Source organism: Miniopterus schreibersii, assembly GCF_964146895.1.
Source record: "Miniopterus schreibersii genome assembly, chromosome: 9".
NCBI lineage: Eukaryota > Metazoa > Chordata > Mammalia > Chiroptera > Miniopteridae > Miniopterus > Miniopterus schreibersii.
Window position 1 is genome coordinate 11,680,800 of NC_138118.1, and position 27,711 is coordinate 11,708,510.

The 27,711-nt window shown below is 47.5% G+C and overlaps 1 protein-coding gene across 3 annotated transcripts; it reads left to right on the forward strand.

Moving 5' to 3' along the window:
• The first annotated feature begins 1,770 nt into the window (after positions 1-1,770).
• WDR91 (WD repeat domain 91) lies at positions 1,771-27,360 on the forward strand. 3 transcript variants are annotated; one of them, XM_081146552.1, is made up of 16 exons: positions 1,918-2,048; positions 2,607-2,678; positions 3,318-3,497; positions 4,073-4,280; positions 5,874-5,956; positions 6,948-7,078; positions 8,076-8,241; positions 16,002-16,157; positions 17,192-17,391; positions 18,276-18,426; positions 19,761-19,855; positions 19,973-20,141; positions 22,248-22,356; positions 23,105-23,217; positions 24,408-24,605; positions 26,822-27,360. In XM_081146552.1, exons 3-16 carry the CDS (start codon positions 3,351-3,353, stop codon positions 26,984-26,986), a joined length of 2,091 nt encoding a protein of 696 aa, XP_081002678.1. In that variant the 5' UTR covers positions 1,918-2,048; positions 2,607-2,678; positions 3,318-3,350; the 3' UTR covers positions 26,987-27,360. The 3 variants fall into 3 exon arrangements, with proteins under 3 accessions (XP_081002677.1, XP_081002678.1, XP_081002679.1); XM_081146553.1 differs by lacking the exon at positions 1,918-2,048 and adding an exon at positions 2,092-2,341; XM_081146551.1 differs by lacking the exon at positions 2,607-2,678 and having other exon boundaries at positions 1,771-2,048.
• Positions 27,361-27,711: the final 351 nt, after the last annotated feature.

A 27,711-nucleotide genomic window follows, 5' to 3' on the forward strand; every position in this document is an offset into this window, starting at 1 on the left:
TACAACTTTTTATGTGAAGATAAGATTTCATTTCTCGCCGGACTGGACGTGGCTCAGAGGTTGAGCATCGACCTAAGATCCAGGCGATCGGGGTTCGATTCCCAGTCAGGGCACATGCCCAGGTTGCGGGCTACAGGCAATCAATGACTCTCATCATTGATGTTTCTATATCTCTTTCTCCATCTCCTTTCCTGTCTCTGAAATCAATAAAGATACATTTAAAAAAAAAAAAGATTTCATTTCTCTGGGATAAATGCCCAAGAGTACAATTACTGAGTCATATAGTAATCATGTTTAATTGATAAGAAACGGACAGAATTTTTTTTTTTCTGGAGTATCAATCTTACATTTTTAACACACAGTGTGACTATTTGTCTAAGTAATTAAATAGTCTTTGAAAAAAACATGATTTTTAAACCACTGCATAATATTGCACGGGATGGATGTAGCATAATTTAGTCCAGCTTTTCCCTAATGTTAAATATTTTGGTTGTTTAGGATTTCTTTTTCCTTGTAGACACTTTAGGTGCCCTGAGGGAAATCTAATTCACAACATTCCTGTAGGGGGAGGTTTTGGTGGTTGCTACTTGTTGGGGTCTCCCAAGTTGACTTTTGATGATCTGAGATTCCAGTCAAAGTAGAATTGGGTTTGGTGCTTCCAGTTGTCAAAGGTGGCTCTTCTTTCCTGCCCTGGGGGACAAGGGAGGTTGTCTGGGGGTTATTTAAGTCAGTGGAGAAAAGTAAAGCAGGCAGAGAGGGTGGACCAAGTCTCTACCTTGTCTTGCTTGGGCTTGCTGGGTGTCACCTTTCGGGGTTTCTCTAATGCAGATCAGCACCCCTTTGGACCTAAATTTCCATATAGTTGGATGGAAGGGTCTGGGCAGAGCAGCAGCAATGATCCTGAGTTGTGCTTCGACAAATACTGAAAGCTGTACCGTTGGAGGGAAGGGGAAGGGAACAAACATTGAGCTGAACTGATGCTAAGCGTTCAGGTCACTGTGCTAAGCGTTTTACATTATCTTATTAAATTTTCATTACCACTGGGCATGGTAGACACTTCTTTTGTAGATGTCCCAGTTTTATAGACAAGAAAAGTAAGGCTCAAAGATATTGGCTCTTTCCCTGGTTACAAACATATACACTTGGTAAAAATTTCAAACAAACAAAAGAGAGGAAGTGAAAGTCTCACCTCGCAGAGAAAAACAACTACAAGCGGTTAGTGTATAGTCTTCCTTAATTTAAAAAATGTACACACAAACACATACACACCCCTGCTTATTGTTATTTTGTTTTACAAGAAACTGGGTAAAACAAAATAATATATATATACCGTCTTGAAATTTGCCTATTTTTCTCCTAACGGCGTATCTTGGTTAGCTTGCCTTGTGCCTGATTAGTCTTATCAATGAAAGCAAGGCTCTGGGGACAGCTAGAACTCTAACGACACGCTCGGTCGTGTGACCTCACACAAGTCACTTCAGCTCTCGGGGCTCCAGGTTCCCCCGTTTGCAAAGTGGGGGTGGGGCTCAGAGGATCCGCGAGGTACCGCCCGCGAGCAGGGCGCCTCAGGCCCCCGCCCACCTCGTGACCACCTGGGATGTTCCCTGAGGCCCGGCCCTGCTGGCCTCGGACGGCGGCCGCCGGGTCAGTGACCCAGAGGACGGAGCCGCTGCCCGCGCTGCGGGAAACTCCCCGGAGCGTCTCCTCTTCCAGTTGCTCCTCTGGGAGGGCGGTGATGCCCCGCCCACCTGGGCGGGGAGGGGCGGGGCCAGGGGCGGGGCTTCAGGCGGGCGGCGCGCAGTGCGTGAGGCTGGTAGGCTGTCCACGGCGCGCCGGGCGCCCGCGCCTGGCCCCGCCCCCGTGCGGCCGAGGCCCCGCCCCCTCGCCCCTAGCGCGCCCCGACCCCTCACGGCGCTCGCGCAGCGATGGCGGAAGCCGTGGAGCGCACGGACGAGCTGGTCCGCGAGTACCTGCTCTTCCGCGGTTTCACGTACACACTGCGGCAGCTGGAAGCCGAGATCAAGGCGGACAAGGAGAAGGGGTTCCGGGTGAGAGGCCGGCGGGCGCGGCGCGGGCGGAGGCGGCCCTGAGGGAGCCTGGAGCGCGCTCTTCCCCGGCGCTGCCCGCTGAGGCGGGAGCGGCGCTGTCACCGCGCTGTGGGGGGAGGGGGGACCTTCCACTTGAGCGTCAGGCCCTCGCCTGACCGAGGAGGAACTGAGGCCCCGAGGGGGGACTCGACTTGCCTGAAGTTGCCCAGCGAGTCGGGAGCATCGCCGAGGCTGGAGCCCAGGCGCCCCGACTCCGGGTCAGGGCTCCGCCCTCCGCGGCAGCCTTGCCGCAGGTGCTGGCCACTCGTTGGCGGGGATGGCGACGAGGCTTTCGGAGCGAAGGCTGGGCGGGTGGTTGAATTTGGACAACACAGATACTCCCTATTGGCTTCCGATGGCGTTGGGAGCAGCGGGCTCTGCTGCCCAGAATGTTAGCTGGGTTCAGGGGTCTGCGGTGTTTGTTGAAAATGGCCCTGTCGGTGACTCGCTGGCGATTTTGCTTCGGCAGCTGAGGAAGACCTCATTGCACGTTTTAATACATTCTATTTCCCCTGCTAGGACATGGTTTTCCGTTGAGAAGCTCTTGGGATGTATGCGTGTCTGTTTGCTGGCTTCCCTTAATGTTGACAGGTGAATGGAGACAGGCTGCGAGCTAGCGGCAGGGGTGCTGGAGGGGAGCTAGGAGACCTGGGGTCTTGTCTTGCCAAGGTTAGTGGCCAAAGCAGAGCGTTTGAGCTCTCCGGGCCTCAGTGTTGTGATCTGTAAAGTGGGGGTGTTGGATTGGTACTGGTAGCCGTAAACCTTTTCCAGATTGTGTCCCGGGGTGCGATTGCTCCTCACAAGGAGGTGACCTCTTTGGCTGACACTCTGAGCGGCTGCAAGAGCCTTGGGCGCTTGGATGACTTGAAGGAGTCAGTCAGCCCACGCCCCTCACCGCAAGCCTTGAAATCCCGGAATGGCGGAGCTGGGAGGAGGACCGTGGAGATTGTCCCACTTTCTCTTTTCCAACATCGGACCCAGTATCTCCTGCTTCCTGAGCCAGTGTTTGTAACACCTGCAATTTTCACACTTGCTGGAGGGTCAAACCATATAGCTGATATCGGAAAATAACTTAAAAGCTATTACGTTGCTATGTTTGTAGGGTTCTCTAGATCTCCAATTTAAATTTTTATTTAACATCCGGAAGCCACAGCAAGAGGGAAAAGCAGTGTAAACTCTGTGGAGTGAGGGGGGAATTCCCTTCTGTCCTTCAACGCCTTCTCTCACCAGGTGGACAAGATTGTGGACCAGCTGCAGCAGTTAATGCAGGTGTACGACCTGGCCGCCCTGCGGGATTATTGGAGCTACCTGGAGCGTCGACTCTTCAGCCGCTTGGAGGATATATATAGACCCACCATCAACAAGCTGAAAACCAGCCTGTTCCGCTTTTATCTCGTGTACACGATTCAGGTGCTTGTTGGTTCAGGGATTCCTTGGTGCAAAGAGTTATTTGATCCAGAGATAGATTTTCTTTTCATCTCTCGGGGGGACTCTGTGTTACTCTGGGAAAGGGTGAAATAGTCACAGTGCAAGTTATTTTTGACTGTTTTCTCAATATTTTCCCCCCCTTCTCATCTGTAGATCATCTGACTTGTCTTCCTCATTCCTGTCTCTCCACTTGTTTTAAGCATGTAAGCCTGGCTGGTGTTTTAAAGAATATAAGTAGCTGGGTTAAAGTTTGTGTAATAGAGATTATAGCTGACCTGGGGGAATAGTTAGTTAGATTACTTGAAAATCAACTAGGAATTAATTTTTAGGATGGCATTTATCATCATGTCTTCAGTTTAAACCAGATTCTTTGAAATTACAGGGAACTTGAGAAAAGAGTGATGATTTTTCTTTATTTTATGGAGTTTGTACATCATGTTTGGCCACTTACCTAGCAGGCTGATATCCTAAGGCTCTCTGTTGTGCAGTGATGAAGAATCTTACCTGTGGACCTCGGTCTCTTCCCTCTCCTTGTAACTTCCTCTGTGTCTTGGCAGACAAACAGAAATGACAAGGCTCAGGAGTTCTTTGCAAAGCAGGCCACGGAGCTCCAGAACCAGGCCGAGTGGAAGGATTGGTTTGTCCTGCCCTTCCTGCCATCTCCAGACACCAACCCCACCTTTGCTACCTACTTTTCTCGACAGTGGGCTGACACCTTCATTGTGTCCCTGCACAATTTCCTGAGTGTCCTGTTTCAGTGCATGCATATCCTTTTAGCTGCCTGGGCCTAGCCTGATGCACCCAGACAATGTGATCAGTGGCTGCTGCTCCTGATGCAATCATTTCTTATACAGAATGCCCAAGGATCATTGTCGTGTGTCACATGACACAAGGGGAGCTGGACAGATTGTGGTTATTTTTGTCAGTAGGCCAGGGAATCATAAGTCTTGGTGTCTGACGCTCTGCTGCTGAAGTAATGGCAGACATGTGTGGGTGGGTGGAGGATTAGCAGCAGTGCTAAGCTAGTGCTAAGCTCTGAGAGGAGCCCTCAAATAGGGCTGAGGGCCTCTCTCAGCAGATACCGGGGTTGGTAGGCAGCTGCTGCTTAGTGAAACCAGCCATCCTCCAGAGCATGATCTCTGTGCCCCCCCAGGATATCACTTGCCTTTGTTGGGATTAGGTAGCAGGTGAGAACACTTCTTGGGCTGAAACTTCCTCCCTATCATAGGTCGCTTTCTCTGACAGTGACCTCAGTGTTCCTCAACTTGCCAGAAAACAGAGTAGCTTTAAGAATATATGTGTGATTATTTGAGAAAGAGAGAATGTAAATAATTTACTGCCTACCATATTTACCATTTTGTCAGGAAATGCCTTTGATCCCAAGGCCTGGGACCATTATCCATTGCTTATGCTCTTTAGGTGGGGATTCTAGGGGAGGGGAAGACCCTGGTTTGAATGGGGCTGCCTGCTGAGTCACTGATAAATGGGGCATTGTGGAGGCCCACCCACAGCAGCCATCTTGGTCTCTGGGAGGATTATCTGCTGGTAGAGGTAGGAAGGGTGCCCTTTCCTTTTGTGTTGTGGCTGCTGTGAATTCTGCTCTTTCCAGTTTTGCCTTTCTTCTGGCCCTGCTGTGGCTCTTCATCCTGAGGGCTTTCAAGTGAAACCCTCAGAGAGGCCCAGGACAACCACGTGGGCCCTCTAGGGGAAATTGAAAATGTCACTTCAGGCCTTTTCAGTGCAAGACAGTGCCCATTCTAGCCACCATTCACTTCCTCAGTACTGCTTTGTACACCTCCTGACTGAAGCTGTTTGAGGTGGTTGGGAAAGACTGACACCCCAACCTACACTATGGACGTTCACGTGGTGGCGTGTGGCTGTATAAACTGCAGAAAGCTTTCTCCTCAGTCTGAACCTTTGCAGGGAGAGGTTCAGTCTGGGCAGGGGAAAGCCTAGTAAGCTGATCCTTCTGCCCAGCTGGTGGAGCAGCTGGCAGCGTGCCTGCAGAGCCAGTGGCCACTGGGCTCGCTCTTAGGTGAAGGTTACTGAAGCTTAGACTGGCTGTGAAGCCCACTGGATATGGCTCTTGATTGTTGGCATTGGGAGAGAACTCTCAGGTTTGGATTTATGTCCTCTCTGTGGGCTGGCCAATAGATTGTCATGTGTCTGTAAGTCTGAACAAAGTTAGACCAGGCCTGGCCTCAAGGGAGAAACTACTTCATAGAGCTGAGAAGAGCCCATAGCACTGAGTCTGCCCCTTCCCCATGTCTCATGTTCAAGGGTGATCCTGCTGTGTCAGGAGTTTGGGAAGGTCTCTTAATCGTTTCCCAGACAAGCTTATTCTTTAACTTTGTGCACCAGTTCCCGTGATCCTGAACTTTGATGCGGAGTGCCAGAAGACCAACCAGGTTCAAGAAGAAAATGAAGTTCTGCGTCAGAAGGTTGGTTCTGAGCACACTTGCTTCTTGGGAAGTACTTCTGCTTTTTGTGTTTGAAATTAGGTAGAGGCAGTGGAGGGCTGGTCAAGTATAGGAAAGCACTGATCTCAGATGAAAGTGAGTCACCAGAAATATCAGTGTTGGAGACTTGGGGGCGGTAACAGTCTCTGAAAACCAGAGACGAGGCTCATATTTTAGTCATGTGTTTAGTGTGAACAATGTAACAGTAGTGAACTTCTGAGAGGGAAAAGGCTATATATGCTTTCATGCCACCTGGCAACTGACCTGTTTCTATATGTCTCTTTCATATTCTCAGTCCTTTTCCACATACATCCACATCTGTGTTGTTTACAACCCAGGTATAATTTAATTGTTCTCAGCTCTATGTTTCTTTAGTTTGGTCAAACGATAGGATCTAGGGACCCACATTTGCCTTCACATTTTGCCCGAGGAGCATTTATCTGTCCTTGAAATTAAGATCTCTTCAGAAAAAGGAAGATTTTCAGAACAAGGAAGATTATAAACTGTTTAGGTTTTGGGGTTTAAGATTCTTAGGTTTTGGGTGTGTGTGTATAATTTTCTTCAGGCAAATGGCCAAAAATGTTGAACCTCATTTAAAAAAACTTTTCCATGAGAGTTCCAAAGTCTGATTTTGTAGATTCCCAAGAGCGAAGCAGAATTGGGTGGAGCTGTTTTTCTCAGTGAATTCAGGAGGAAGCAAGTCAGATGATAAAAGGGAAGCGAGTCAAATGATAAAAAGGGAAAAAAAGGTGGATTTTGTATATCTAACGGTTTTAGTTTCTCACCTCAGTGTAGTCAAGTAACAGCTGCACTTGCCTATTTTTCCCAATCTACAGTGAGCAGAATGGGATGGGCACCCTGAGACCGAGGGCCAGTGGCCTTTTGAGCCAGTGAGGTTGGGTGTTGGATATGATGCTGCTGATGTTCCCCAGTGGGGTGATGTCATTGATTAACTCGGTCCATCTCTGTGTAGCTTTTCGCATTGCAAGCTGAAATCCACCGACTAAAGAAAGAAGAGCAACAGCCAGAAGAGGAAGAGACCTTGGTCCAACACAAGTTGCCTCCTTACGTCTCCAACATGGACCGCCTGGGGGACTCGGAACTGTGAGTGAAGCCCCCTCCTCCCCTCTTTCCCCTGTGCTGTTACCTAAGGAGCACCTCGCTGCGGCCTGGCCCCATTGCTCCTGGAGATGCAGAATTGCCCAAGAGCCTCCTGCACTCACTGTCAGTGCTTCCTAGCTTTCTGAGTAAGCTCCCCTGGCCTTTGAGGTCCTCTGAGCCACCCCAGTTCTTCCAGGGCCTGCACATCCAGGTGTGTACAGCCTGGATAAATAAATACAACCGGTGTCCTAAAACCTTGGAAAGTTTCTGTGCATTGGAAGCAGTACCTCATAGTTGAAAAGACTGGCAACCACAGGCTGGATGCATTCTGTAGTAGAAGCATGCTCCTGTGTGAGGGTTTGAAGAGGTAGGCAGACGGAGGGAGAGGTATTTGAGCCACATTAAAAAAACAACCAGCTAAACAGAAGACCCAGTTGATAATAATAACAGTAGTAGCAGTTGAAGAGATGTAGGCACAGTGAGTGAGTGAGAGAGTGGTGAGTCAGGATGCAAACTCAGACAGTCAGATTCCAAACCTACACTTGGCCAAGTGTTACACCGGGTGAAATTGCTCTAGGTTCTGAGATAGCGCCATCTGATGGAGAGAAAATGCAAGCCAAGAAATATAATTTAAAAATTCTAGTAGCTATGTTAAAAAAAAAAAAAGTAAAAGGAAACAGGTGAAGTTAATTTTAATGATATATTTTATTTAGCCCAGTGTATCCCGATTATCATTTCAAACGTGTAAAGAGTATAAACAGAGTAACTGACTTTACCAGGGCCCTCAAAGGAGAGCCATAGACTTCACATTGTGCCAGACAGGCTGCTGCTCTCTTTGGTATAAGCAATAGTACTGAGGATGATGCCACCTTAAAGCCTAGGCATGTGAACCGGGCTAAGGCACTGCCCACTGGCGCTGTCTGGAGCCACGCAGTCTGTGCTACGTGTTCTCCCAGGTCCTCTCCAGCCCTGTGACCTTGTGTTGTATGTGCCTGTCCAGAGCCATGGTGTGCAGCCAGAGGAACACTTCCCTCTCCCAGTCTCCTCGTGTGGGCTTCCTGTCCTCGCTGCTGCCTCAGAGTAAGAAGAGCCCCTCAAGGTTGTCACCTGCCCAGGGCCCGCCTCAGGCTCAGAGCTCGGCCAAGAAAGAGTCCATCAGCAGTCAGGTAAGCACAAGTCCTGCTTTTCTAACTCTTGCCAAAAAGACTTGTCTGTCTTCCCCTTAGGACTGATTTCTTGGGTGTGCCGGCGAGATCTGAAATTCCCTTTCTTCCTCTTTCCCTGCCTTTCCCCTCATAGACCAGTGACAGCCCTGCTGGATGGGAATAGAGATAAGAGTATAGTGGAGGAACCGAGGGAGTAGGAGGAAAATCCACTCAATGCACTCTCTGCCCACCCCCATCGTTCCCTCCAGCTGGAATTGTACTTGTTGCAGGCAAAATGAGACAGGAGGCAGATGTCTGCATGCTGACCAAAGGTAGTGCCAGATCTCACACCCAGTTCTAACTCACAAGGACTTCTCTCTTCCCACAGCATGCTGCCACTCTGACCACTGCCTGAGCTCCTATGCCAGCTCTCAAAAGCCCCTAACACTTGACACTCAGCAGGTGAAGGGGTGGGTGGCAGAGAGGAAGTATGCTTTGAAGGATCTGTTCCCTTTTCTCAGAGATTTCCTCTACGCTCAGGAGGGCTTATCACTGTGATTTGGTGACTCAAGCTTCTGGGATTTTGAATTTTGGGTGATATAAAGTAGTATATAGATAAAGAATATATTAGAGTTACTTCTGAATCAGTGGAATTTCTTTTACAAATTTGGATTTACTGATTCTCCAAAGGATTTTCACATTTGTAGAAGCTTGCAGAATTTCTTTTATGCTAGTGTACGTCCCAAACAGCTGAGGGTCCCATGGAGTAGTTTTTCTCGCACAGATGGTCAGAAGTCATTGCTTTCAGAAATGCCTGCTAGAGTGAAAGTTTAACAGACTCAGTGTTATGCTTTATTGCTTGGGTAGGGACCCTTTCTCTCTTACTATACTTGTATTAGCAACAGGTAAAGTGAGCCGTCGTTGTCCTGCCAGCCTGGGCTTGACAACAGTTGCAGGTGACACAGCAGTATGGGGCTGCTCATTGCATCCAGGAGGCAGGGATCTTCCCTAGGCTGCCACTGGGGTGTGGGAACTTTTAGCACAGCACTTGGGTTTAGCATTGTTGAAGTGCAGCTGCCGAGCAGGACACTGGATAAGAGCAGGGGCTTCAGAGTCAGACAGGTGCGCTTTCAGCTCCAGCTCCTGGTTTATCATCCTTGCTCAGATTGCTTAAACTCAGTCTGCTTGGGAGTGATGATAATAGTATTAATTCTCTGGTGGGGGAGATTAATTGAGCTGATCTAAGGGGCCTTGGTATATATAGTACCAGGCAGGTTGTAAGGAATCAGTACATTTTAGTAGTAGTTATATCTGTGAAGGTAACTGGCCTGCATGGGTTCCCAAGTTGTTCTGAGACCTAAAGTACCAGCAGTGCACAACCACTGTAACCTTAGCATCCATGAGTTAAACATCAGTCACAGTTACTCCTATGACTATTTTTCTGAAATTCAAATGAATTAGAATTCAAGTTCTGTGGAATGTGTCCGAGTAAGGTTTACTGTTTGCTTTGCAGATCTCTTCATTGTGCAATATTTTATAAGAGTAATAGATGACATAGGGAGTGTTAGGTCCCTTGGAATGTGCATGAAATTATGCAGTTCGGTGGTATTGAAAAAATGAAAGAGAACAGACAGTTTCTTTGGGATGAAGCCTGTGGCCTTGCTCTTTATGTATTCAGGAACTAAGTGTCATATGGTAAGGCTGAAATACGATGGGGAATTTTTTGTACAGTTTACGTTCAAGAGATGAGGGTAAGAATGTGTAGTTTGTAGCAAACATTCCTTATCTTGCCTCTAATATATATTCCAACAAAGCTCGGTTCACCTCGTGGTACATCAGGGCAAAGGTAGCCCTTTTTCCATTTCCTGAATGGAGATTACAGATGTCTACAATCTGAAAAACCCAGTGGTTGGGACACTTATTTTTTATTGATTTATTAATTAGATTCAGCATTGATGTTTCAGTTCTAAAAATAACTAGTAGATTTGAGGTTCAAGATAATAAAAGACTTTTAAAGTCAAAGGAAGTTCAAAGGTCATCTGGCCCACCCTCCTATTGAGTAGAGGGGCACATTCTCTGATACATTCCCTCCTGTGATGAGGAGCTCATGGCTTGTCAACATGGGAAATGTTTGCCCATTATAAAGCTGTTTACTAACTCCCTATAATTTATACTTACTGGTCTTAGCCTTGCTTTGTGGAGCTACACAGACTAAGGCTTCTCTTAGGACAACCCTTCCTATCTTTTCTATGCTAAGCACTCTGTTCATTCCTCCATCCCTCTTCCTGCAACTGTTTATATATGTGGCTTGATTTCTAGACCCCCTCACCATGCTGGTCCCCCTCTTCTGGAAGGGACATTCTAATTTTTTAATTCCTCTCTTACAATTGATAGCCAAATTTGAGTGTATAATTTGAGATGCTCTCTTACCAATATCAAATACAGTTGTATGATCAATTCCTTTGATTTTAATGATACATTTCTTTTTAACTCAGTAGAAAATGACATTGTCTTATTTGCTTTTTTTTTTTAAAGATTTTAAAAAATTTTATTTTAGAGAAGAAGGGAGAGGGAAAGAGAAAGAAACATTGATCGGCTGCCTCCTACGTGCCCCGGTACCTGGGATGGAGACCGAAACACAGGCATATGCCCGGACTGGGAATTGAACTAGCAATTTTTCTGTGAATGGGATGAAACCCAACCAGTTGAGCCACACTGGCTAGGGTGACATTGGTTTTTTTAAAGCCACATTGCTTTGTTAGCACATGTTAAGCCAATAGTCTTTTTCTCACCATTAGCATTGCCAGAACTACCTCTTTCTTTTTTAGTAGTGACCAATAGGCAAATAAAAAACCATGTGCTGTGTTATTAAATTAACAACACATAAAATGATTAGGCTTTCCTATTTTAAATATTTGTATATATCAGTATACATTTCTGTCACATCAGCATTTTGCCCACTTGTAACTGATTGATTACTCTAACTGTTGTCATTATTACTGAAATGTTTATAGCATTGTAGATGGCAAAGTAGATGGTGATACACTCTCAGTGTTCTCAGTCTGAATCTGGAGGCAAAATTTAAACTACAAATGGAAGTAGCTGTAAAACCGTGGTTCCCATGGGATCTCTAGGACAGCAGCAGCCTCAGAGGGCACCTCAGCAGCCTGCTCACCTGTCTGCAGGTTTACTCCCTCCTCCCTCTAGCCCTAATTCCACTCCTTCCACACCCACTCAGTAAGCTGTGGGACTGCAAGTGGGAATTACCTATTATAGAGATAACCTCTAATTGGCTATCCTGTAAAGAAAACAAAGCATCCACAAACTTTGGTATTCTCTAATTACCTCATAGCTACTGAGACCTCAGTGGTGAGTACAGGTGCCCTGGGGGCTGTTTCCCTGGAGTTTCGCAGAATGGGGAAAAGGGAGCCTTCTTGCTCATCCTTTGTTCTGTAATTTCTGTGTGTCAAGGGCCTGTCCTCTGGGTGGCTTTATTTTGCTTCAGGGGAGATCCAATTACTGGAACTTGTTTCCTGCCCCATTTGGTTAACTGCCTGGCAAGCTCTTTTTGGGCCACTGAAAATTAATTTATAGCCTGAGTGAGAAGCAAAGAGGCCAAATGATAAACATCAGTTAAACATATCTCTCCTGAACTGTGGGAGACAGGTAGATTAGGATGGAATATGACTGAATATAATTTGGGCCATTGCAATGTTATATGAATTCAGTAGTTAATATTTTTATGAAGTTTGCTCTTAAAATAAAACTTTGAATTACTGCTTATTTCACAGTGAACGTCTATTTAAGTTATATGCATTTGTAACTAGACACACGTTTACCTTAAACTACTTATTAAGGTGTTTTTATGAGCAACTGCAATTCATTAGCTTTTAGCACATTTTTCGTTGTTGTTTGCCTCGTTTAGTAAATAACTTAGGTACAGTTTAAGGAAAAGGTCTCTTTTAAGCAGGATGTAATAGCTCACACTTATGTCCACTGCTCTCTTTGTGTAACAGCCCTGTCATTATAAAGGCAGTTCTTAATATATTGTAGTGCCTTTTGTTAATGCCTGTTTGAATTTTCATTTGGGAACACTATCCAGCCCTGAGCCTGATGATATTCTGCACAACTTCCTTGCCATCTTGACTTGTGAGGGAAGCTCTGCCTTGCACTTCTGTCCATGCTGGGGAAGTGTTAAAAGTGGTTTTTGTGTCAACTAGAGGAATTTGAAGCCCACCCTAAGCCTCCCTATTCCATCTGCGTGGGCCAACTGAATTGAGCACTCTTAACACCAAGCACTGAAAAAGGAAAAGACTCCATTTATCAGGTGTAGTGGGTAAATAAGGAGAGAAAATAGAGTCTATCTCCCCTCTGTAGCCTTCCCCATCTCTGGTTCCAAGGGAGGATCCCCCTCTGGTCTGTGTACTTCCCTGAGCATGGATGCAATTTTATACGAGCTCTTCCCTTTTATTCTCAAATATCCAGTTTAAAGATCTCTTGGTTGGGCTGATAAATCTGTCAAATCTGTAGGTTCCAGGCTTTTTGAGACTTCCTCACTTTCCAGGATCCCACTATTTTAGAAAACGTGTCAACCCAGGACACTGATCTTCCTTCTACTCAGCACTGTTTACATAGCTGGATTCCCGTGGCCACCTTTGAATTCAGAAAACATGGCCTGTACTGTCAGTTCTTTTGTCTCTTCTATCAAAATGTTAGGCTTTTGGAGACATGTTTTGGAATTCATTTCTAATTTTATTTATTTGAAGCCTCTTTTTTTTTTTCCTTGGTAAGTCTAGCTAAAGGTTTGTCTATTTTGTTCATCTTTTCCAAAAAAACAAAAACAGAAAACCGCAGCTCTTAGTTTCATTGATTCTTGCTATTGCCTTTTAAGTCTCTATTTTATTTATTTCCTCTCTTATTTTCATTATTTACTTCCTTTAATTAACTTTGAGATTTATTTGTTCTTTTTCTAGTTCCTTGAGGTGTAAAGTGTTTATTTGAGCTCTTTTTTCTTAATCTAGGTGCTTATTGCTATGAACTTCCCTCTTAGAACTACTTTTGCTGCATCCCGTGAGTTTTGGTGTGTTGTCTTTTCATTTTCATTTGTCTCAAGATTTTTTTAATTTCTCTTCTGATTTGTTCTTTGACCCATTGGCTGTTCAGTAGCATGTTATTTAATTTCCACATATTTGTGAATTTTTTAGGTTTCTTGTAATTGATTTCTAGTTTCACACCATTGTGATCCTTGATTTCAGTCTTCTTAAATGTATTAAGACTTGTTTTGTGGCCTAACATATGACCTCTCCTAGAGAATGCGCCATGTGTATTTGAGAAGAATGTGTATTCTGCTGCATTTGGATAGAATGTTCTATAAATATTGTTAAGTCCTTCTGGTCTAACGTGTAGTTTAAACCCAATGTTTCCTTATTGCTTTTCTGTCTGGATCATCTATCCATTGTTGAAAGTGGGCCATTGAAGTTCCCTACTCTTATTGTATCGCTGCCTATTTCTCTTATATCCATTAATATTTGCTTTATATAGAGATGCTTTGATGTTGAGTGTGTATATATTTACAATTGTTATATCTTCTTGATGAATTCACCCCCCTTTATCATTACGTAATGACTTCCTTTGTCTCTTACTACAGCCATTGGCTTAAAGTCTATTTTGCCTGATATAGGTGTAGCTACCCCTGTGGAATTCTTCAGTCTGAGCAATTTGCCTTCTGGATCAGTAGGTATGGGAAGAAATCAATGGAGGGTTGGCACTCTTGGATCACATTCCAGGTAGTGAGCACACCTACCTGGGGACCATGTGAGGGCCACCATGGTTACCTCAGGACCTCCCTGTTATCACTTGTCTTGATTGCCTTTACTTCTGGGAAGGTAAGAGAAGTCTTCCACTTTCTGAAACTGTGGAATTTGTCCAGTGTTCCATGGACCATGAGATACTTCTCAGCAATGGCCAGAACACTGAGAGAGGGAGGGGCCTTATCTTGGGTGTTATTTAGCTTCAGGATTATGACATTTCTTATCTTTTTTATTCAGTGTCACTTTCTTCCACATGTTCCCCTCATGGTATTGCTTCCTTCGGGTTTCTCAGAGTATGGAGTTGCTGTCAGATCTGGGTATGAATTTCAGCTCTTTCCAGTTGCACCTCTGTAGAGCAAGTAACTTAACCTCTCTAAGCTTCAGCTCCTCATGTTAAAATAATGTCCTCATCCGTTAAGGGAATGTTTGTAAAGCCTTGCATATGGTAAACCGTCAGTGAATAATATATACTGGGGCTATTATTGTTATTGTTGTTGGTTTTCTTCTTAGATTACTTCTTTTATCTTGACTAAGAACCTTCTTCTCCCCAAATAAGCCAGAATTCTGAGAATCAAGTACTTTGTCTAGAAGAAACACCTGTTACAAGTGTCAGTAGATAACACTGGAGGTTGCTGCAGTCAGAAAAACAAAACTAACAAATACCCTGCAGGTCAGCCACAGTTAGGCTCAGTCCTTTAAAATTTTCTTTCTTATCTCTTCATGTGGCTCCAGGGTCCCAAGGAATCTGTTAATCATCATAAGTTGTTTTAACATAAGAAATAGTAAGTAGCAGAACTGGAGGGGACAGTAAACTTTGGGGGAGTCTCTCCTCTTGACTTAGGTCTTGTGTATAAATGGCTTGCGAGGAGGTTGGTCTCCAATCTGAATGGCTGTTTGCATCCATATCTGTGTAAAAGGCGGGGGCCTATCTTGACCATCACAATTTGTGGGAACAAGGTTGGAAAGAGATCCTGGCCAGATAACCTGCAAAGGAGACGGTGAGGTGGCAGCTCTTTTTTAAAAAGGCCCTTGATTAAGAACCTTCTCTCCATGGGAGTGGAGTGGGGATTATTGAATTTATCTGCTCTAACCTTCGTTGACTATCACTCACGGAGCCAGAAGAGGCCAGTTTCTTTCCTGTGCATTTCATCTTGTTCAAAAGTCCTTGAGTTTCTAATAGTTCCTATTAAGAGTTTCTGGTTACCTAGTAATAATTTCCAAATACCTGAATATTTGTTAACATTAACTGGCTTAGTCATACACTTGACCCAAAAGGGTACTGTGTTCCTTTTTCCTTCTGGAGAGGTGATTGTGTACTGCATAATTTTTTTTTTTTTAAATATATCTTTTATTGATTTCAGAGAGAGGAAGGGAGAGGGAGAGAGATGAAACATCAATGATGAGAGAGTCGTCATAGATTGGCTGCCTCCTACACACCCCCCACTGGGGATCGAGCCCGCAACCCAGGCATGTGCCCTGACTGGGAATCAACCATGATCTCCTGGATCCTAAGTTGATGCTCAACTGCTGAGCCATGGCCGGGCTGCATAATTTTTTTTTTAATATTGCCCAAACATATTATTGCTTGTAAATGCTCCTGAGGTTTGATCTGCAGTAATCTCCTTCCTCTTAACTAAAGTTAATTCTGATTTGATCAAGGAGATGTCTGGAGACCTGCCTCCAGGTGATAGAGATTAGGCAGGCTGAGGAGTGCTGGTGAGGTACCCTCCCATGATGGGAGTAGAGAACGGAAAGGAGGAAGTCCAGATTGCCTATGTTTTACTCTTGGCTTTGCCCATCAGTGAGAGGAACATTTTAACTACCTGCTCAGCATGTCCAGGGAGGAACCCTACCCAGGAGCTGTTGGGTAGAGAAGCCACTTCCTGGCTTCTGCTCTCCTCCTGGCCCAGGTGTCATGGCGTGGGCACAGACAGGAAGAGACTTTTCAGAGCCTGGTGTCTCGTCCTCCAGACTGCTAAGGCAAAGGACCCAGCATGCGGACCCAAGGACGGGAAGAGCCTCTTCAGCGGGCTGGCCACTGGGGAGTCCAGCTGGTCACAGCACCGTCAGCGGCGCCTGCAGGATCACGGCAAGGAAAGGAAGGAGCTTTTGTCTCTGACTTTGCAGGTATGGCGTGTGCTCAGCATTGCATGAATGCCCACAGGAGGGCTGTGGGAAGTGGTGGGGTGGTGCAGGGCCAACTCTTACCTCTTTTGATTTCTGCTGTTGTGTAGAGTGTGCTCTTGCTGAACTGGGCTTAATTGCTTGCACTTGGTTGTTTTGTTCATAGATGGCCTGAATCTTTAGTGGTCCCTCTTTTCTGATGTAGCATTTTTCTAAATAGGGGCCATAAAATGCCAATTGAAAACATTCCCACAAGATAACTTCTGTGATTAAATTGCCTTGGGACCCCTTGCTTACCGCATTTTCCCCTTAGGTTAATTATACATATTAATATGAGCATGTCACGGGCTCAGATTTGGCAGGACAGAAGCCAGTCTCTTTGTTTAACCCAGAATCCCCCAGACTTGCTTGATCTCAGGATCCTTTTCCCCTGCGCCCCCAGAGGCCTATCTGCTGGAGTTGCTCTCTGAGGGCACATGCCCACAGTGTTATTCTACCACCCAGGCCCTTGCCACACTGAGCTCTGGGGCTCCCCTCACTGCTGAATGTGGGTCAGGGTCTGCTCTTCCTGCAGCATAAGCTGCCTCCACTTTTTTCAAACACTCTGGATTGAAGCCCAAGGGATATGCTGCTTGAGTTTCTTTCCTGTCACCTGGTTGACCATTTATTTCCTAATTGGAGCTACTTGCCTGTTTTAAAGGCATCAGAGTACTGGTCTGTCAAGGTGGAGTGTGTCCTGAGTCCTGTCAGCTATGACAGGGAGGGCATTCCTTCGGCCGTCTACTCCTTCAGCAGGGCCCATGAGAGCAAGGTCTCTAGGAAGATGACAGGAGAGCAGGCACCTGTCTTTCCTGGGCAAGCTGGGCCCAGCTCTTGCAGTTTAGAGCTCGCTCTTCTAGACCCCCCCCCCCGACCACTGAGCGCCTCCCACAGCATGCTGCAGCCTGGCATCAGATGTCCTGCAGTGTGTCCCCGGATGTGGTGAGTGGCTGGGCCCAGCACAGGCCTGTCACAGCTGACTTATCCCCCTTTGCTAGGCACAGTGTACAGAGAAGAAGCCTGAGGCTTGTGGCCCGGAGCCAGAGCCCTGCCCAGAGCCCCACACGGAGGTGCTGGATACGGTGACGCGCGCTTCCTCAGCTGGCTCTGAGGGCGGAGGGGTCCGCCCGGAGCAGCCATTCATTGTGCTGGGGCAGGAGGAGTACGGGGAGCACCACTCCTCCATCATGCACTGCAGGTGGGTTCAGTGGCAGCACGGCCCGGCCGAGGAAAGTGCTGACCAGGTGGGCTGGGCTCCCCGGAGCTGTGTGTGAGGGTGTGGCTGACAGATGTGGAAAGTGGGTGGTTCCTGAAGGACCATGGTCACCCTCAAAGAGTCGGAAGAGGGCTGGGCAGCTGCCTTGTGGGTGTGGGGCATTCTGCTCAGAGCTGCTATAGGCACATCAGCCTCTCTGTCCTTTCTAATTATGGGACTCTGAGTTTTAGGAACAGTTAGTTGCCTTTTATTAAAATTCCCTAAAGCTTACTCAATTTTAATTTGCTTTTCGTTGGTAATATTAAATAAATACAGGGTAGGGCAAAAGTAGATTTATAGTTGTGAGTTCATGAAACACAGTTTATTCTCTAGTTATTTATTAGTTATTGTACTATTTTCCATACGAACAACTGTAAACCTACTATTGCCCCACCCTGTATTACCATTTACAAGTTTTTATTTGCACATGGTAAGAACATGACCTTCCATGAAGAAACCCTCACAGACGTAACGTTCAGAGGGTAGATGAGTCCCTTGCTTTGACAACCTAATGGCCCAGGAGCCGAGTGCAGGAGGCTGTCAATCTCAAGATGCTGAGTGCCCGACGTCGGGGCCCCATGCATCCTGCCCACTCTTCTATGCCCAGTATTTACACCAGAGCTCAGCACATAATAGGTGCTTCATAAGTAGTTCCTGGACAAATGAATGAATAAATATTTCTACAAATAGTCCACTCATCATTGTAGTGTATGCATTTCAGGATTTATTTTTTAAAGCAGTCAGGAAGTCAGAAAAGCAATCATCTAATTAGCTGAAGAGGATGACGGGCCATGACAAGGATGGTAACAGCTTCCCTTTTGTCTTAGAGTGGATTGCTCGGGGAGGAGGGTTGCCAGCTTAGACGTAGACGGGGTCATCAAAGTGTGGTCCTTCAACCCCATCATGCAGACCAAAGCGTCCTCCATTTCCAAGTCGCCACTGCTGTCTTTAGAGTGGGCCACCAAGCGGGACCGGCTGGTGAGTGAAATGCCTCATGCTTGCTCTGCAGTCTGTGAATTCCCCAGGGCATCCACCAGAGGTCAGGCACCACAGGCTGAGTCAGGGCAGACTCCTCCCTCTCGTTGGGAATTCAGGGACCACACATCCAGGACTGTCCCTGCAGGCTCTTGTTTGGGGGTGGCAAGGAGGTGACTGGATTAACAAGAATTGAAATGAGACTGCAATGTGATCAGGAGAACCCTCTCCAATCAGGTGGCGCAGGGTGCCTTCCTATCTGTGGTCTGGCTTGCTGCTGCTGCGGTCTAGGGCTAGACTGGCTTACTTCCTGTTCTTCCCCATCAGTCCTGTCATCCGTCCACATCCTAACAACCCACCGGGAACATTCTCAGCTGCTCCCTCCTGCTTCCAAGACCCCTCCCTGTGTCAGGCCCAAAGGAAGCAGCTGAAGCTCGTGGGGGATGGTGCACTATTTGGCGGTTCCCACGGTCTGATCGCCTCCAGGAATAGTAGTGTTCTTTTTCCTTCTGGACTTTCATGTTTGAGATAGACTTTGTAGTTAAGGAGGTAAAGTCGATTTGTAGTTTTTTTCTTTTATTCCATTTTGAGGGGATCATAGCAGGCAACCCAAGGGGCAGACCTCATTTTTTAAAAATAATTTTGACAACTTGCAGGCATTATGGTTATGGTACGAGGGTCTTGTGGTATACCCAATGTTAATTTGCCAAGTGAATGATAAGGTCATAATATAGGTAGTATTCCTGGGGGTACCCTCAGACCTGCTTCTGGTGCTTTCTTCTGGTGGTATTCATTATCTTTGAAGCTTTTCACCAAATAAATCACAAGTTCCTGAAGGCAAGGATAGCTGCTTCTATTTATTCTGGGGCCCTTTACAGGCTCAGAGCCAGAGCTGTCCCGAGACACGTAAAGGGGGCCCAGGCCCCATGACCAGCTGGGGGCAGCATGCGAGGTGGTGGTGGGTAGATCAGGAGGGAGAAGGAAGGAAGGGCTGGAACAGCTGGGATTTAAAATGGAAAGAGAGAGAAAGAACAGAGGGTCTCATTGAATCAGCCAGAACCTTTCCAGGTATATCTGGGGTGGGTACCTTTCTGCCATCCACAGATTCCTTTTGTGGTTTTACTTCTGTTCGAGGTCAGCTCTGATGTCTTTATTTAATTTTTGAATGAGGTTCATTTTAGCCAGATATCACTTAAACTGCCTGGATAAGTGGAGGGGGCCCCACCGCTTCAGCCTGACCAGACCTCACAGGAGAGGGCCTGGCCCCCACAGTGGTCCTCCCTGACTGGCCTGACCTCATGCTGTTCTTCACACCCCCCCTCCTCTTTTCATTCCAGCTCTTGCTGGGCAGTGGTGTGGGGACAGTGCGCCTTTATGATACAGAAGCCAAGAAGAATCTCGGTGAAATCAACATCAACGATGACATGCCCAGGTCAGTTGGAGGCCACTCCCCTCACTGCTCTACAGGCCAGTCCCTTGCTGAGCTTTTGCCCCATTTCATCCTTCCTCTGTGGGTATGAGTGCTGACCCCGCCTCACATGTGTTGCAGAATCCTGTCTCTCGCCTGCAGCCCCAATGGGGCCTCTTTCGTCTGTTCGGCTGCAGCTCCGAATCTCACTTCCCAGGTGGACTTCTCGGCACTGGACATCGGCAGGAAGGGCACTAACCAGGTTCCCGGCAAGCTGCTGCTGTGGGACACGAAAACCATGAAGCAGCAGGTGCGGGCTGCCCCCTGGGTCCTCTGGGGCTGGTCAAACTCCAGGAGGGCACAGAGCATCTCCTCACTTCTGAGTTTCTCCCTCTCTTTGCTTTGGTCTCCTCAAACTTCGATTTGTGAGGAAACATCAAAGTTTGAGTACTGAAAGGAGTAATACTCCAGTGGGGTAGATTGCCAGCAGCTAAAGGCATTCAGAATTGTGCCACAGTTTAGAAGTCACGCAGTCTCCTACAGGGCCCTTGTGGCTGATTTTAAATATGTTTTATATTTAAAGACTTTATTTTTGAGCAGTTTTAGGTTCATGGCAAAATCAAGAGGAAGGCACAGAGATTTCCCATAGTATCTATCCCCTGCCCTTCACTGTCTGCATCCATACCACAGTGGAGCATTTATTACAGTTGATGCGCCTACATTGACACGTCATCACTCAAAGTCCACAGTTCACTTTAGGGTTTGGTGTTAGTCAGCTACATTCTGTGGGTTTGGACATATATGTAATGACATGCATCCACCGTCATTTGGGATCTTTTCACTGCCCTAAAAATCCTCTGTTCCATCTCCTCATCCCCTCCCCACAACATGGCCCGGCAACTGAGGATCTTTATACTGTCTTCATAATTTTGGTTTTATCAGAATATCATATACTTGAGATCATATAGTCTTTTCAGATTGGTTTCTTTTATTATGTGTTCAAGCGGTTTGTGTTTTAGGAGACAACTGGTGTCTCCTTCTGACTCCCTGTTAACTTAGAATTGCATAAAAATTACAGCAGCAGCTAGAAATAGTGAGGACACATGCATATTCTTAAGAAGTGACAGCCACATGAAAGCTGATGATTCCATGAGGAGTCAGGAACTGAGGACCTGTTCCCACCAAGAACAGTAAGAGATGCACGCAGCTATGACTCTAAGCCCTAGAGAGAGTAAGTGATGTTTAAACTCACCTGTTTAAAGGGCAACGATGTTTCTTATTAAAATTAGTTTTGGTGCTCAAAAGGGGTGTAGCCTTTTAACTGAACAGTTTCCAAATCTTTAAACTGTGGTGGTACACAGGGGCTCACCTCATGGCTTTTCCTCTCATTACACCACACGCCTATGAGTTCAGTATTCTTCTGTATGTATGCAGTATTGGACACCGGCCGGGTCCCTGCCTCTCAGGTGGGCTGTGTTCCAGGTGTTCAGTTTGTGTCTCACTGCAGCTGCCTGTGAAATGGTACACATTCCTACTTGGAGGTCTCACAGGTGTCTCAAGCATGTCAGACCACCCATGAATTCTTGACCACCACGCCCTGCCCTGTCTTTTCCTCCTGGTTTTCCTCATCTAGGCAAATGCGTCTCATTTAGAAACAGGACACCTTTCTGGGCCCATGAGCAAACACTGCAGTGCCACCTCCAAAATGTGTTTCCAGTCTGACCACTTGTCTGCGTTTCCAGGGACATACCTGAGACCCGCTCTCTAGCTCCCCTCAGCTGGACAGCTGTAGGACCTCTCTTGCTGTGACGCCCACCTGCCCGTCCTTCCCACCACTGCCCGGGATAGGCAGACACTGTAGCATGTGCTTCCTGCTCCTCCAGGTGTCCCATCCACAGCCCCTCAGGGCCCTGCATGCTCTGCCCTTCCCCACCGCTTCAGCCCCCTGGTGCTTCCTGCCTTCATCCTGCAGTGCAGGCCCTTCCTGCATGTGGCCTCTTCTCTAGGAGCTTCTTACCCCCCTCTGTCTGCAAGCCTCTGTCCTCCAGCATCTCTTAGCTGCTTTCCCTTGTACAGCCCAGTTTAATCAGGTCTTCCTCAACCTTGTCATTCTCTAAGGCACTCACTATGATTTGTAATTTCATGTTTACTTGTTATGTTAAAATTTTAAATACTGAATACATACAAGAGAATACTGAACTCATAGGTGTGGTGTAACGAGAGGAAAAGCCATGAGGTGAGCCCCTGTGTACCACCACAGTTTAAAGATGGAACTATACCGGTACTTTCTATGTTCTGTGTTCCTCTCCCTTATCTTGGTCTCCTGCCCTTTTTCAGACAGAGCTTGTCTTGAATTTTGGTTTATTATTCTCTTACATTTTAAAATTTAGTTTTGTTTTGTTTGTTTGTTTTCCAGCTTCAGTTCTCCCTGGATCCGGGGCCCATTGCTATCAACTGCACAGCCTTCAATCACAATGGGAACCTGCTGGTCACAGGGGCGGCCGATGGCGTCATCCGGCTGTTTGGTAAACAAGCATACTCATGGCAGCCCTGGGCCCTCCTTAAATGTCCCAGGGAAGGGAGTTGGATTTTTGCCAGCTGGACTAGAAGGAAAACCCCAATTCATGATGTTCATAATAGAACTTACCTTTGGTCAGAATCTGCTGTGGTCTCAGGAGGGAGAGGTAGAGCTTAGCAGCCCTTCAGTCTTGGGCTGTTCCATCTGAGTCCTCATTGCCTGAGACTCAAGAGGGCACATGAGAGTAATGCTGTCCTGTCCTCTCGGTGCGGCTAGTTCGCTGTCCCTGTAAAGTGTTAGAACAGTGTGCGTCAGAACCATCCGGCATGCTGTTTAAAGATCTCCATGCCAGCATGTCCCAGGAGGTTCGGAGTCAGAGGGCCTGGCATGGGATGAGGGTCTGTGTCTTCAGCAGATCCCTAGTGGGAAGTTACAGAGGCCTCCAGGAAGGACTTGTGTGTCCTCCTAGACTTACACATGAGCTCAGGCTCCACCCAGGGATTCCTGAACCTCACTCCAGCCCCAGTGGAAGAAGCTTCTAAGATAGGTTAAATAGGAGAGTAGATACAGCGGAGAATTAGCAAACTGAAGCACCCAGTGACCCTTCTTCAGCAGGGCTCAGCTCTGTGAGGCCCTCTGCCTCCAGAACAGCTCCCACTCACTGGGCAGAAGGTGGGAGGTGCCTCCTGCCATGGGCGATGCCTCCCTGGGGTCCCAGCAGGAATCTTAGCACCGTCTCCCTCTTGGTGCCTCAGATATGCAGCAGCACGAGTGCGCCATGAGTTGGAAGGCCCACTGCGGGGAGGTCTGCTCCGTGGAGTTCAGCTATGATGAGAATGCCGTGTACAGCATTGGCGAGGACGGGAAGGTAGGTGGGCGCAGGCCTTAGGTCAGGGGCTTCCCTAGCCTGGTTTAGGCACCTGAGAGTCTAGAGAACACTGGAATGGCATGATGGGCTGGGTTTAAGTTCTCACCATACCTTTTACTAGCTCTGTGACCATGGCCTCTCCCTGTGTCTGTTTTGTTATCTGTAGAATAGAGATAGTAGTAATCAATTCCACAGGATCTTTGTGAGGGTTAAATGAGTTCAGTGGGATCTGCCATTTTAATGAAAGGGGAGGACCCACATCCTTTCTCCTGGCTGTAGAGAGTGACTCATCCCACTGGGCATGGAGCAGTGGGGTCTGGATTTGGGGCTGGGATATGCCCCCATGAGCTTGATCACTGGGTGGCCACAGCATGGACGTGTAGAGTTTACCTGCGGTCTGGGGACAGCTTCCCAGAGGCAGTGTGTGTAGGACTGAGCAGAGTCAAGTAATGTGAAAAGGAAGGCAGGAAAAAAGTAAAAACAAGTGCCCCTTGTGGATTCTTTCTGGAAAGATGTCAGGGTCCTTGGAAAGGGAGCTGGGAGTGGGGTAAAAAGAGGCGGGAGAAAGACATGCTTTTCATGTGCCCTCCTGTACCTTTTGGAATTTATCCTGTTGGCCTGTTTTATCCATTTGAAAATAGTAATTGCAAAATGAAATCTTCACTTGGAAACTATGGGAAGGGGACTTTTAAATTAAAGCCAGACTTCCTGTTTATTTGGGCAGGATTCTCAAGAGGTGGTCACATGCAGTAGCCTGCCCCTGGGGTAGGCTAAAGAGTTATACACCAGAGTACATAGCACTCAGTTGATAGCTGCATTGCTGCGTTCAGTTCATTGCATTGCTGAGATATTGGAAGTGCGTTTGGAATTTGTCCTCTCTACTCTGGGAATTCCTAAATCAGAGAAATCTAGTTGGGTTCTAATCCTAACAACAACAGTCACATGGAGCACTCCTCCTGGGATCAGGCCAAAGAGAAAGTCCCGACTTTCATGTGAGGTTACTGACCCTTTTTCTAGAATTTCTTTCTTGAAAAGTGCTTAAATTGTGTTGGAAAGAGATGGAACTGAAGGGTCATCCCACTGCCTCTCCTGGTGGCCTGTGGGCCCATGGCCTCTGCTCTGGGGCTGTCCCCATTCCTCTCAGGCCGATCTTCTGCTGAGAGTACCCTGGCTGTGCTTTGTGGTTGCAGTTCATCCAGTGGAACATCCACAAGAGTGGCCTGAAGGTGTCCGAGTTCGGACTCCCTGCGGACGCCACGGGTCCCTTTGTGCTGTCCGGTTACAGTGGCTACAAGCAGGTTCAAGTTCCCCGGGGCCGGCTCTTCGCTTTTGACTCTGAGGGAAATTACATGCTGACATGTTCTGCCACCGGGGGCGTCATCTACAAGGTACCTGGGGGTGTTGGGGTGAGTAGGGAGCTTCCTCCCCAGAGGAAGGGCTGAGCAGGGGCCCTTGTCCCTACTCCTGCCCCACGTGGCCATGGAGAAGCCTTTGACCCAGGATAGACAGTGCCCACAGCCCCCTTGCTGCAGGGCCGAGTCTCAGCTCAGGGAGAGCCGAGCATGGGCATTGGCGTTGGGGCAGAGTGACACGCCATCTCCCTCTGCTAGTTCATTCACTGCCCTTCAGTGAGACTCTGCTCCTTTTCTGTCTCCCTTTTCTATAAAAATACCTATTTTAGAAAACAGTAAGAAATGGGCAGAAGGGTTGGGAAGCATGTTGGTTTGGAGGAACACGCCCCAAAAAGGTAAGTGCTTACGTGGTCCATTTTAGTTACTCTAACCTGGAACAGATTTATTATCGTATCCATGGGTCAGGGGCATTGGGGGACCCATGGCTGAGACAGATCTGGGGTGGAATTTTTCAGTCCATGATGTAAGTTGTTCCTTTGTTTTGTCCCTCATTATGTTTGTTTTAATTCTCATGTCAGAGCTTCTCTGGTTCCTGTAGCTTTTTTGTATAATTGTATGAAATTATAAATGTCTTCTATTTTACCAGTGTTATCAAATAGTCAGGTGAGGATTTGTGTTGTAGCCTAAGCGCGTATTTCTGGTACCAGGTGAATTCGGTCCGTAGCCTCAGTGTTAACTCTGCCTGATGGTGGTGCATACTCTGTAGGAATGAAGAGTCACAAGGGGAATGTTCTCTGCTCCAGGGCTGTCCGTGCTCCCACGGCCATGGCTCACCGTGGCAGACAGCTCACCGTGGATAGCAGCTGTGTGGGGCCGTTGGCCGAGGCCTGTCCTGCACACAGGACACACAGAAGAGTCTCTCTCTGCTCCCCTCCCACTCCCATTAGAAAGACACAGGAGCACCAGGGGTGGGGCAGCAGTGTTAGGGTTCAGAGCAGGGAAGCTGGGTCCTCAGGGAAGACCCCTAGTGGGGTGGTCTGTGGATTTGAGGCCTGTGGAGGAGGAGTTGGGAGGATCGGGAGGAAGGCAGGCCTTGGTGGGTGAGGGAAAGGGGACTGCAAAGGTGAGTAAGGAGCCTTCTAGACTGTTGACCCAAAACAGCTTGGAACACAGCCTAGGTTCACTTTCAGTGAGGCTCCTCTTTTCCAGATTATGATGCTTTGGGTGGCTTTTACCCTCTTTAGCTCCATAATGTTTTGTAATTGCTACTGGGAAATACTGTAAAGCTTTCTGTTTACAAGCCTAACTTTACTTTATTATTTGAAAATTGAGTTTCAGGTAGGCCATCCTCTGCTCTGTGATTTATGTGTTGTATATATGCTGTGTGCCTGTGTATGTATTTTATTTTTAATCATGCAGCCTTTGTCATTTGTCCTGATCAGTTTATGTGACTTGCAGACAGATTTGCTGTATAACCAATTAATGGGTTAAAAGATTTTCCTCTGTATAATTTTTAAAATGCCAGTAATGGGTTCTAATTACTTAAGGAATATAATGAATTTCAGATCCCATTTTTACAATCTGTAAGCAATATATGATTTTTAAAGATGTTTTCTCTATGAAGGTCATATACTTCTTGCTCATGGGAGACATCTGTGGCTGCATCAGTCATCATTCAGTCTGGTCCTAGTTTCCCTTTCCTTACTACCTTCTGACTTCTCACACCTGCCTGCATCCTGGCTGGTGCTGTGGGACAGAAGAGAGCCATGCTTGCATTGATCGAGGGCCTGCTGGTGCCAGCTGGTTCTGGGTGCTGCAGGCTGGCCACATTATAGGAGTTGGCTAAGATCTGCCCTCGCAGCTGCGATCCCTAGGGGGAGCAGACCTAGAACAAAGAAGTGGATACATGATAAAATGCACAGGAGCTGGGATGATGCTGGAAGAGAGCAGCTGGGGTGGCATAGAGGTCACTGGCCCACAGCAAGTTAAAGGTGGCAGGGAAAATTCTGTCTTAAGAGCATATCAGGGACTGGTTTTCCACTTAAGATGGAGGAGCAACTGTAGTCAGGACAATGAAGGTATTTCCTGGTCCAAGAAATTAAATAGGCTTTCTGGACAGGTGGGCATGTGTGCCTGGCACATCCTCACCTTGGGGTGGCAGCCCCCAGGCTTGAGGTGGTTTAGTGGATAACATGGATGTATTTGTGAACAGTGCCCGCTCACACCACCTCCTCTCTCCTGTCCTCTTACAGCTGGGCAGGGATGAGAAGGTTCTGGAAAGCTGCTTGAGCCTGGGTGGCCACCGAGCCCCTGTGGTCACTGTGGACTGGAGCACTGCGATGGACTGCGGGACCTGCCTCACTGCCTCCATGGATGGCAAAATCAAGCTGACCACCCTCCTGGCCCATAAAGTCTGATGGGACCTGCCCCAAAGTACTTCCACAGAAGCAGTGTTATCCCAGGGGGTGGGGAGAGATGAGACAGGAAGACCGGATGCTCCACTTCCGGCTCCCTGCCAGGGCAGGGGGCTTCAGGAAAAGGCTGTTGGGGGGCCCGGGAAATGTCCAGCTGTGGTGACTGGAACAGGAGCCACATGGAGTAGTGGTGCATGTGCCCCAGAGCCCAGCATGCGGGGCTGTGCCCGAGCACACTCCAGACAGCGGGAGGAAAGCTCAGGAAGCAGGAGAAGCATTGTGATGGCTGCTCTGTTTGCCCAGGAGAGATTGACAGTATTTTGTATATATTTGCTTACTTTTCTTCTGTTTTTTAAAAAAGAATGCTCTCGTGGTTACCTGGAGTCTCTTTCTAGAATGTGTGTGCAGTGGGCTCTCTCCCTTCGCCCTGTGACCCCCGACGGTCAGCTGTGAGCCCAGGACCCCCACCCCAGCTCTTCCCTCACCGGCTGTGGGGCTGAGCCATATGGGATGTTTGCTCGTTGCTGCTTTGCTGTACGAGGATGTCCTCTCTCCCGTTCCACTGGCTAACTAAGGTTTGTGCTGCCCCTATTTCTTTGGGCCAAAGTCAAGGAGGCCATAGCATTCCTCTCTTCCCTGAGAGTTGGCAGCTTCTGTAAAGAAGCTTCTCTGGACAAGGGCAGGGTCTGAGGCTTCTGCTCCTGGCTGCCCCTCCACCTGGTGCCTGT

Coding starts and splice junctions, on each gene's coding strand:
- WDR91 (XM_081146551.1), top strand. CDS start 1,926: ATGGCGGAAGCCGTGGAGCGCACGGACGAGCTGGTCCGCGAGTACCTG. Junction 4,281..5,873: donor TGTCCTGTTTCAGTGCATGC/ATATCCTTTTAG, acceptor AACTTTGTGCAC/CAGTTCCCGTGATCCTGAAC. Junction 22,357..23,104: donor TGGCGTCATCCGGCTGTTTG/GTAAACAAGCAT, acceptor TTGGTGCCTCAG/ATATGCAGCAGCACGAGTGC.